Consider the following 12,039-nt stretch of genomic DNA (forward strand, 5'->3'; position numbering starts at 1 on the left):
GTTTTTTGAACATTTCGCTTTCATTTCTCCTTTAGGCTCGAATGGACTCAATAAACCGGCCTTTCACTTCACTTGTATCGCCTTTATCTCCACAAACTAAAACAGCTACTCCATATTCAGCATCACAACCATCACCTCCCCTTCCACCTCCTCCACCTCCCCCACCTCCACCCCCGCCTCCTCCACCCCCACCTCCTCCCCCTCTTCCTGGTCAGTCTGTGCCATCTGGAACCAGCTCAGCAACAGTGTTTGTGAAATATAGCACTATAACAAGACTACAGAATGCCTCTCAGCATGGTGGGCTTCTCTACAAATCACCTATCACAATACAGCAGCCACCATCCCCCCTCCCGCCTCCAGGAAAACCTCAGATTTTAGTACCTCCAAATGGTATAGTCCCACCCCCTCCTCCTCCTCCTCCTCCCCCTACCCCAGGATCAGCAATGGCACAGCTCATGAAACCTGTGTCTTCCCACCCATCGGTACCATTATTCACACCGCCACCTCCTCCTGCTCCCCCTCTCAAAATTCATCAAGTTCACCAGAACATTGTTCAGTCTGCAACTTTGCCACCTCCGCCACCTTCAGGGCCAGCACCTCCACCTCCACAAGCTCCTCCTAAGCCTACTATGACTCTCGCTACACAAAACACTGCAAAATCTATCTCAGCAGTCGTAACACATCCAGTGCTGCCACTTCCTGTTCCTTCAGCAGTAAAGAAGCAGCCAAGTTTCACCACCCCACAAATTCCATTATCTCCTGCTTCACTAGGTCCATCTCCTCCACCTACTCTGCCCAAGCAGCAGAATCACTCTAATAAGCTTCCTCCCTCTCCACAGTCTCCTGTGCCATCCGTTGTGAAGCAAATAGCCAGCCAGTTTCCCCCTCCCATGCCAGCTTCAGAGCCCCAGCCTTTAAAACCTGCCCCTCTGAGTGTACCACCTCAGTCTCCTCCAGCTGTAAAAGCCAAGCCAAAATGGCAGCCAACCTCTGCTCCGTCCCCTGATTTTCCTCCTCCACCCCCGGAAAGTAGCCTAGCATTTCCTCCTCCACCTTCTCCTTCTTCTCCATTAATAGTATCCCCTACACCAGATAAGTCAGGAGGTTCTCCAGTCAAAAAAGGTAGTAAGACTTCCAGTCCAGGAGGAAAAAAGCCGCCTCCTACACCTCAGCGCAATTCCAGTATAAAATCAAACAGTTCAATTGAGTCCAGTGAACCTAAGAGACCTTCAGTGGATGTCTTAGTTAGCAAATTTGCACATCCCCCAGAGCCCTCCGGATCTCCTGGCAAGGAATCCCCAACTCCACCTGCAGCTCCTCCAAAGCCAGGAAAGCTCTGCCTGCCTATCGTTCTTCAGCAGGCAGGTATTTCAACAAAAGCACCTGCCACAGGAGCACTAGGCAAGGGTGCTGCCGAGGAATTTCCTTCTCCTCCATCAGATTCAGACTTTCCCCCTCCACCACCTGAAATTGATCTTCCTTTACCTCCCGTAGAAATTCCTGCTGTCTTTTCAGGCAATACCTCGCCAAAGGTTGCTGTCGTCAATCCCCAACCTCAGCCGTGGTCTAAGTCATCTGGGAAGAAAGCTCCCCCTCCAACACGTCCCAAACGCAACGACAGCACCCGTCTCACGCAAGCAGAAATGGCGGAGTCACAGGTTGTTGTCAGTGCACAAGTGCCCACCTCGCCCAAGTCCGGCCTTAGCGTTCAGCCTGGTTTTCTGGCTGATTTGAATAGGACTCTGCAGCGTAAATCCATCACTCGACATAGCTCCCTCTCCTCTGCCCGGATATCCCGAGCTGAGCCAACTGCTACAATGGATGACATGGCCTTGCCCCCACCCCCACCAGAACTTCTGACAGACAAGCAGAAGACCAGCAACTTTGGGGGTAGTCATATATTAGGCTATGCAACCTTACGGAGGGGCCCACCTCCAGCACCTCCAAAGAGGGATCAAAACACCAAACTGTCTAGGGACTGGTGATGTTTAGGAGACCCTCTTTGCATTGCCAGCAAACCCTAACCGGGACACATCTGGTACTGAGATGCCTCATCTTAATGAGTGAACTGAAGTCTGTTTTAACAGTAGCTGTGGGTAGTGACCACATTCACTTCCAGAAAGAGTCCCTGAAGCTTTGCCTATTTGTGTTCTGTGTATTGGGGTGAAGGATGGGATGAGTACTACTTCAAAGTTCAAATACTACATAAGGATTGGACCAAAATCTTTAACACTATTTTTCCTGCTGTTCAGGAAATAACTGTTGTCTGTCAGTGTGGGACATGTGGGTGCATGTATTATAAATGTAGGTATATAATATATTGTGAAATATTTTGTTGGAATTGTAGAGGCTCACCAGAATGTTTTTGTACATCTGTATTTATTGTTTCAGTCAACTGAGATTTTTATCAGAAATTGGATGATGTATTAGAAAAGTCATTTGCTTTTGAAAACAAAATTGTTGGGGCACCTTAGATCATTGGAAACCTCTTTGGGCAGTTGGTGACGGGTATGCAGGGCTGCCAAATTCTGTCAGTCTCTGCGCAGAATCAATTGATTGAAAAAATTAGACAGTCTACCAAAACATTCTGGTTGTAATACTACTGAATAGAGAAATCCATATAGAGAAAAAGAAAAATGCTGTACGGTGGGACTGCAGTTTAAGATGTTGGGTAATAAAGGCATTCTGTTCTAGAATTCTTTCAGGGGGAAAAGCCCCTTAAAATATATCAGAACTTTCTCCCAAATAAACACTGGTAGGATTGGGCTTAAACTTAATGTTCTAGTCACATGTTCTAAAGAGGAATGTGTAAGGAATTGAACATATCAGAATGTTGTGCATTGGAAACCGGATCATCATTCCCCAAACCCTCAATGGGATTATTTGGACTGGTGATGCTCGATTTAAATTAACATTTATTTCACTGTCACATATATGTCTGTTTTGGTTAAGTGAAAATGGTGTACCAGAAGGCACTCGAAATATGCTGCTGTCATGTCTGATCACCATTTCTCTTTAACTGGTGCTGCTCATCAAATTGCCTGTGTACAAGTTTACATATAGCGGGTGCATCTCTCTCTCTCTCTCTTTCTCTCTCTCTCTCTCTCTCTCTCTCTCCCTCCCTCTCTCTCGCTCTCTCTTCCCCCCCTCTCTCTTCAGAATAAAACTTAATCAAACATATAAATATTACAAACTCTTAAAAGGAAAATCCTTTATGAACATTCAAAACCAGTAAATAGTGAGGATGCAATAGCTTGCCTTAAAAGAACATGGCAGATGAACACCATGGAGTCACACAGCTTAAATCAAAAGTATCAGAGGAAACAACTATAAAATTGTGTTGAAAGGACAGGAGTGATGTGCATTTTGGTATAAAAACTAAATAAGAAAAGCATTGGTTTCAGCCATCTCACAATTTTTAGCCTTTGAACTAGCTCTTCTTCCACTAAGGTTTGTGGGTAAGTCAAATGCTAATTACAGGACCACTGTTTTAACCAGAAATATCCTAGGATGTATAAAACAACTTAAAATAACTACTGTGCATGTGCTGTGCAATACAGGAGATTGTAAAAATGTGTTTTTAAATTAGCAGTTGTAACTGATAGTTCATGAAGACATCAACACTGGTTTAAAAGAAGAGCCAGAGTTACTAGTTTGGATTAGAGTTTGAACCCTCAAAGGTTAGCACAGTCTCATCCAGGTATGGATGTAGTAACCAGAAGTTACTTCTGAAGATTAGACATTTAAAATGACTATAAAACACACACACACACACACACACACACACTTGGACTTCTGTTAGAATTATTAAAAAATTCATTACAGAGTATTTGTTCTAGAAAGAAGTAAGAAAATGTGACTTTTTTTCCTTTGTAGAACTTGATTTCAAAAATAACCCTTAACAACAGAAAAGTGGTGCTATGTCATCGGATGCTGAAATCATAGTGGATGATTTGCTCTGCCCCAGATGTATCCTGGGCATATTTTTCCTATTTGACAATATTTTACCTGAGCAATAAAAATATACCATTTTGTGCATTTTTAAAGTACTGCTATTAGAAGGCACTTTTTTTGTATCTTTCAAAGTGTTTGGGATTACAAAGTGTCCTTAGCTATTAACCACTTTTGCATTAGTGTACTTTAACACATATTTGGTTTATGTCTTATGGTATGGTCTTTATTTTTTTAATTTTGCTTTGAGAATGCATTGGTGCTCTGCCTTTTTATTCCTGTTGGTTGCTGCTGCTGCCGCTGCCGCTTGTTGGCTCTGGGAGAGAAGGTCTCATTTTGTGGATATAAAACAGAGAATTTCTGTGGGGCAGTTGGTTTACCTCATTCCTTTGAACCTTCATGTTCCTTTGAAGACAGGCAGTGTTGAAGTACTGCCTGAATTCACTAATTGTAACAAAATACTGTCATATGCAAAAAATAAGCAGTACCCACCTATGACAAAGAAAATTGTACTAGTTAAATATCTGAGGCATTCAAATTAAATTATGTGCTAAGGAAGGTTTTTGATACAGAATTTGACCTGGGCAGCGGCAGCAGGAGGAGGAGCACAGGGATGCCTTTTCCCAGACTTTCAGTCTTTTAAAAAAAATATTAATATAGAACTTTCTTTCCCGGTTGTTCCCATTTTGCAGGTAGGTTTCTACACTTTATTTCTCTAAGGAGGTATGTATTTATTACCAACATAATGAAGTCTCATTACCTACTTTCTTTGTCCCCTCTGGCTTTAGTACATCACTGTTTCTGCCCTTGCGGCTCTTCCTTTTTCAACCCTTCTCAAGGGCCTTTGGTTAAGTATCAGAAGTGATAAAGCATCACAGAGCAGTGTCAATTTGATTGGTTTGAACCAAATAGGTAGGCTGCAGTTTCCACTAGAATCATTGCCCTGAGCCTAATGTAATTCCTTTCCAAAGGCCTCAGTTCTGTATCAGATTGTTCAAGCATTTTTTCTTTTTGAATTAGGACTTTAAATACGTTTAATGTCTTTAGCTCAGGGCTAGTTTTCTTCAAAATTTTCCCCAAAAGGCTCTAATCTGGGAGATTATGGTATATCAACTTTGAAACTGAGAAATCAAAAAGCGCAAGTATATTTAAACCAGAGATGGTTAAATGCCTAAATATCATGAAGAGAATGTCTGAATTATGGCTCAATTCAGCTTTTGATGAATAAACATCTCATTTCCACTGGCATTTATTTTTTTGGTTCATACATTGATCAGTAAAATATAAATTTGAACAGCTTTTTAGCCTTAAATACTTAATTCTTAAAAGATATAAATTGGGTTTTAGATTTAAAAAAAAAAACAGGGTTAGAACCAAAAGCAAATTTTTTCTTAGAATTATTCTGCAAGCAGGTATGTCTAACATACATAGGTACTGTCTAATAGGATGAAATGATTCTTCACAATATTTTTAAGTGACTTCTATATGCCCTCTAAACCTATTAATAAGTTATTCTTTTGAATAATTTCTGAAAATATATAAAAGCTTAAAATATTTTTAAAATATGATGAAACTCTATCTTTATTGAGAGGAATGTGTTAAGACCAAAGGGAATTTCCATCAGTCCCTATGGCTGCCCACAGTTGGGCTGAGGTCCCTGGGCAGGAAAATTGTGCATCACAATTATCTCCTACTATTAACTATTTCTATGTGTGCTGCATATGTTATACATGTATACCTCTAACCTTACATGAATGGATGGTTGGTCCTATGATACATTATAGCTGAACCGATTCTCATCTAAAACTATAGCTCTCATTTTGTTAAAGCATAAAATGCTTGCCATTTGTGGTTATGGAACTTATCATTAGATAGCAAACTATTTCAATCAAATCAGTAATCTACAGTCTTACGTGATGTACAAAATGTTATTTGGTATCTGCTGCTTCAGTGTAGGGTTCAGTTAAAATTTGGTTCCTGGGTTTCCTTCAACTAATTATACTGTATTCTTCCCTAGTTCATACATTTGAAGCTTATAGAAGCTTCCACAAATGTAACAGGAAGGAGCATCTCGCTCATGTAGTACTTTCTTGCATTGTTATAATGACTGGCCTACTCTGCCTGGTGGAAATTAGAATGTGTAGATTGGAGAGTTAAGAGAACCTCTGTACGGTATTCAATGCCCTCAGCAGTGAATAGGACAGCCCCGCAAAATTGGGGGAGACCTTGTCTACCAAAGAAAAATAGGATAGTCTGCGACCACTCAAGGACTGCTTATATCTTCATGAATGCAGGCCATAGTACAAATGTTTTGGAAAACAAGGTTTCTGATCCAAATGGGTATTGCCTTTTATTTTAATGTGGGTGTATCATTCTAAGGTACCTATTTGTGACTGTGCTGCTGCAACATACTTTCTCCTCCCCCTCCCCCCACCAATCTTTGTATTTTGTCACCAGAAAATGGGTGAGGTCAATACTTGTCTGCTTATCCCTGCTTTTCCTATTTTGTAATTGTAAATTTTAGGATTGTAAATTGTGGGAAAGAACATTTGATTTGTTTTGCAGCCATTGGATGGAGTCAATGGTGGTGATTCTTGTATCTGATTATGCACATGTAAACCACCAATGTTAAATCAATGATTTTGTCTGTGTAGCCAATGTGTGCTATGTGCTGTAAATATATTCGTATGTTTACCGCTTTACAGGAAAAAATTGCACATTCTTTCTGAGACTGCCTCCCCATATCCTTTCCTTTTAAGAATGAAAGCTCATTGCAAGTAAGAACTTATGATTGAGAAGAGCTCTTTCTATATAAATATTCTATAAATATGTATAAATATACTTTTTTAAAGCATGGGTAAAGAAATAAAAATGCATTCATGGAAAGTACTAAGAAATCATTATACAATGGAATATGCACAAGTCAATAAAGATATAGTTAAATTTGTCTGAGGTTGTTTCAAGGGATAATTTGCCTCTGCTCTAGAAGGCATCTACCTGGCAAAACTGCCCACCAATATTCGGGAAATTCATATTCTTTCATATGATGACTCCAAATAAAAATTTAAGATTTGTTCATCACATAGATGGGAAATTAGTAACATGTTCTACCATACCCAAATTTAAAGTTTCTATAACAGAGAAGAAGGTAGGGACAGAAAGCTGAACAGTCAGAGGCCATAGCATTATTTGCCACATAAGCATCCAAAAACAAGCAAAGCATCACTGCTGCTACTTTATTGGCTGATTCGTGCATGGATATTGGAGGGCCCTGGGCAGTCCAAAGTGAAGTAGAAGTCCTTGCTGGGTGCTGTACAGCTTGAGCAGTCAACTTTTAGAAGTTGTTGAAATAGTTTTCCCCTCCTACTTGTGGCTGTTCAGCTGGATCTTCTCATAGTAGTTCAGCAAGGTTGAGATCACCACAACTTATCTACCCAGGACCCAGAATGATTCTTAAAATATGTGCAGACTTCAGTTTCTTGTAAACCGTGCTACAGTTCTGTTTCCAAACAGTGTTCTGGGTTTAATGAGGAAAGGCAGTATGTAAATTAAATTAAAGCATCAAGGAATGTATATAGCAACCAAGATTGCAGCAGAAGGAGGGACATCTCTTTTCCAACAGTGTCAGTGTTTTGGGAAGAGGCTGGGCCTGCACTTATTCTTTTTTGAGAAAAGGGGTTCTTTAAGCACACCAGAGGTTAAATATGTTTTATTTTACCCTCCCACCTCCAAATGTAGTAAAAAACACATCATTAAAAAGATTATACATTATGATTTTCACTGAATTTTAATGTAATCTTTCTTTAAAAAAATGTTCTGGGAACCAGTTATCCCAATTTAGAACTCTGAATTGGAAGACTCAAGGGCTTTCTCTGTATGTAGACATAGCGAAATACATATTCTCACCTGTGTTGAATTCTATATTTCTAAAAATGGAATACTATCATCTTTCTAATTGCATGAGGGAGAATATCTTGCCTGTTTTAATATTTTGCCTGTCTTTGCTATTTCTGGTTTGCCCAATAGTTATTAAACTAGAAAAGTAGAACTCAGTGAAAGAATGCTGCATGGAAACTACACAGATGATGAAGCACACCAAATCTTGGGAGCCCTTTTTTCAAAAGCCTTGAAACAGTATCAAGAGGTTTTAAAACTAGGTTGCCCAAACTATCATTTTTTCAACTCCTTTTAAGGAACTAGCATACTGAAAATGCGAAAGCAACCATATTGTATCTGACAGCACGTGTTTTTACTATCTTGTAAATGTGGTCTTTTAGTAACACCCTGATATTTATACACCTATATTTAGATATTTCCAAAACAAAGTTACTCAAGATAGGGGCAATGAAACTTCACTAAGTGCTTTTACTTCTTGAGCATAAAACAGTCACTGTTCATTTCTTGTGAACACACTAAAGAAAACAGTTGACATCAAATAACACACAATTTGGAGAATTGGCTAGTTTTAAAGTAGGGTATAACTATTTAGAGGTAGAGGTGATATGCTAGTACAACACTGCATGAGAAAACTGATTTAGCTAATGAGATTCAGGTGACTTGGACACCAGCCTATTCATGCAGATATTCAAATTGATCAACCTGTCCATGTTCAAAGAAGGACACTGACCACAACCTAGGTTGGCAGTTCAATACATCTACTTTTTTCCTCTTCCACACTAAGGACATCAGTGTTAACAAGCACATATCATAATTTTTTAGACTTAAAATATTTATGAGACCCTTCATTTTAATTCTTAAACTACTAAAAAGAGATGCATATATAAAAAGCCAGAAACCAATAGGTTTAGATCTAGTAATAACTTAGGTGCACAGCAAAAAATTAATCATGAAAAAGTTCAAGACAATTGTCAAGAGGGCAGTGCAAGTTTTGGGGGATTTATTTATTAGGACTTGTAACAAGAGGGTTTAGTACACAGCAACAAATTGATTCCAAATACAATTTTTAAAAAATTAAAAATTTATGTCTCCTCCCTCATCCCACCCCCAAATGGTTTAATGATACACACAATAAATCAAAACCAGCAAGGCCTCCTTCCCTAAAATCCCCCACTGTTCTCACCCTACTGGGATACTTAAAGAGCTCAGAGGCCAGAGCCACTACTAGTAAAGTGGCTGATTTTAAATCAAATGCCTATTTTTTTTATATGATAGCAAATGAAGTTTGCCACACGAGGCACATAATTCAATATCTGAAAAACAGCATCCAATGTTGATGAAATTTCAGCCAGGATTTTTGAAAGACTCCAATTGAAATCACTCTGTGCTATTTCCCATGTTATAGATGAAGAATATAATGGTGTCTATGAATAAAAGAGTGATAGTAGTGCATTAGGGCCAGGCAGGATTTATCACGATATTTTCTGCCTTGAATTGCTGCCTATTCTGCTGCATATTTTGGGGGGGGGGGGGCACCATTCTTCTATAGCATGGATTTTAGCATTGCCATTGATCTGGTATACATAATTAGGCATAGAAGACCTTACAAATTCTCTTCATAGGTAAACCTAACAGCTCCCTCTGAATTTCCAAGGGGACTCACTTGTCAAATTCGAATCTATCAGCATTTTTTTTAAAAAAAATGCACCAGTCTAAGTTCTTTGTTTTGAGTAACAACAACTTGTTTTTTGTTTTACTGCAGTATCCTGTCTAATAAAAGTGATGTATAATACTGTAAATGTTAAGACAGGTGTATAATCTCTGAGAAATCTAAAATAATAGAGAATGTCTATATTTTTCTAATTAGTACATCAGCTCTCACAGAATATGTGTGGATGCTCAAAATCTGTCATCACATAGCTAATTTAATCCTATCTAATTCAACATTCCCTTCATTGATGACATTTTCAAATACTGCTATAAACAAAGGCTGCTCCAACAACCCAAAACTGGAAGACATGCTGTCATTATTAATTAATTTAACACACTTCATTTCTTCTACATTTTAACTTCTGGAGTGGTGCAAAACTATCTAAGATAGCTATACCTTTAATTTTTCTCTAGCAAAACATGCCTAAAGTCCTGTTCACCAGAAACACTTCTTAAGTCCTTGTTCTTATGTGAAAAAAGTTTAACTCTTCACTTTTCACTCCACATAGAAATCAGGAATAAATTATGAAAATAATAAAAGGTAAAACCACAACACAATCTGCAAAGGTTAGATTTCCCTCAACTCCCTACAAAAGCCTAGCTGTTAGAGATCACCCAGAACATTCACTTTTCTCATTAAATTATCCTTCTCCCTTCCCAAATGTTGCCAATTTAACAAGGTAAAATAACAAACCCACAAGCGACATCTCTATGCCATTCTTATAAACCATGTAAAATTCAAGCAAAAGAGCAGCCAAATGATATAATAGACTCTGGATCATATTCTTTGCCTCTTCCTCCTATACTATGATGCCAGCTCTCAAATGAGGAAAAGAAATTTTCCATTTCTACTGAAGGAAAGAAAGCCCCTATAAAGGATAATCCTTAGGCCTGAAGGCACCAACATAGTTTGTTTTTATGATAAACAAAAAACAGTTTTCCATAGGGGAAGATTTGATCCTCTAGGACAGCAATATTTGAAGGCTTTGGGCCAAAGCTCAACTTCCCAATCTTCTGGAGGGCTGTAGGAGCAATCTTTTTCTCCCACAAAGGATAGGATCAAGAGTTTTGACCTGTGGAAATACGAACAGGAGAGGCTCCTATTCTTGCCCTCAATGCATCCAAGGCCCTACATTACGGTATCTCCCCAAATCATTTATATGTTGAGAATGGAAAGATAAGAATTAGGGTTGTCATGCTTCACATTTCCATTCATTCCCATCTTTAATTTGGGCAAAGCCCATCTTAAATTCAACTACTTGGCTTATGAATTTGGACAGCATGTCTCGCAGTGGTAGGGGCTCAAACTGGATGTAGAGAAGCTACATGAAGCCAAAGGGCTGCTAATTCATACCATAGCAAACAAATGTTGTTCTCTAAAAGAAGCAGAAGAATGTTCATGAATATGGATACATGTGCCATAATTGCATGGTTGGAAAAATGAGCGCTGAGGGAATCAAAGCCATTTTATGGTCAAGGAAAAGCTTAAAAAATTGACACTGAGCTCTTTTTGGTCTCCCTACTACATGTTTTTCCCCACAAGATACTGAAACAGAATGTGGAATGTTCAACATATTTAATAGCTTTACAGCAGGACTAGGGAAAGAGGATAGGTACAAGGGAGAAATCCAGGCCCTTCCTCTTCACCCCTTTTTCTTAATTAAACACTAGTGGGGGAAAAAAGATAAGTTGGGAAAAATAGTAAATGATATTTGAAAAACCACTCTCACTGTCTTGATATAACATGCAGTCTATGTAACATTACATACACACAGAGTCTGATTACTTTGGGCCTTGTACATAGCATCATCCATAGGCATTCTACAGAATTCAAAATTGTAATTGTACAAAATAAAAAATAAGCATAAAATCCAAGGATTATTTTCACAACATTAGTATTGCAGAATAAAAGCATTAAACCAGCAGGAGGCAAGGAATCTGTAAACACCCTCTGCAGCAGTTTGCAGGAAGATGATCTTGGCCCGTGAAGGATACAGGAAGCAGTCATACAATCAGAGAGTTCCAAATTCTTATAAGGGAACTGTGGCCCTGCCCTCCATAGAAGCTGTACAGTTTCTCCCCAAACAAGCAAATGAGTAGCATCTTATAAAAATCATGTGATACTGAAAGCACTTTTAAACAGGAAAAACAAAAAGGCTATCAATAAAAAACAAACCCACTCCAACCCTCCCTTTCATAACCAGGATTCATTTATGTTCTGCCGCAGAATCATCTTCCAACTTCTATTTGTTCTAGGAATAAAATTTGATGGTTTAGGTCTTGCAAAGGGACAGTTAAGAATTCACATTACTGACTTTTCAACATGAGAGCTCCAGGCATAACAGCAGTCTTTTCTACAACCAAAAACAAGTGTCACATTTCCCAGAACAGCAGAGAAGACACCACATGTGAAGGATTGTTAAGGCAACCTGTTTCTGAAAAAGGAAAACAAGATTTTTTTTTGGGGGGGGGGGGGAGCAC

At 38.9% G+C, this 12,039-nt stretch overlaps 1 protein-coding gene across 1 annotated transcript in view; it reads left to right on the forward strand.

Annotated features, from left to right (window-relative positions):
- The window catches only part of RAPH1 (Ras association (RalGDS/AF-6) and pleckstrin homology domains 1), a 73,500-nt gene extending 71,515 nt beyond the window's left edge, over window positions 1-1,985 (forward strand). Inside the window, exon 14 of the mRNA XM_070956804.1 lies at window positions 36-1,985. Within this exon, the coding sequence (XP_070812905.1) occupies window positions 36-1,985 (1,950 nt within the window). The remainder of the gene's footprint in view (window positions 1-35) is intronic.
- Window positions 1,986-12,039: the final 10,054 nt, after the last annotated feature.

This window comes from Pituophis catenifer, unplaced genomic scaffold, assembly GCF_029215685.1.
Source record: "Pituophis catenifer annectens isolate HBS135680 unplaced genomic scaffold, rPitCat1.0.hap2 SCAF_1, whole genome shotgun sequence".
Taxonomy (NCBI): Eukaryota; Metazoa; Chordata; class Lepidosauria; order Squamata; family Colubridae; genus Pituophis; species Pituophis catenifer.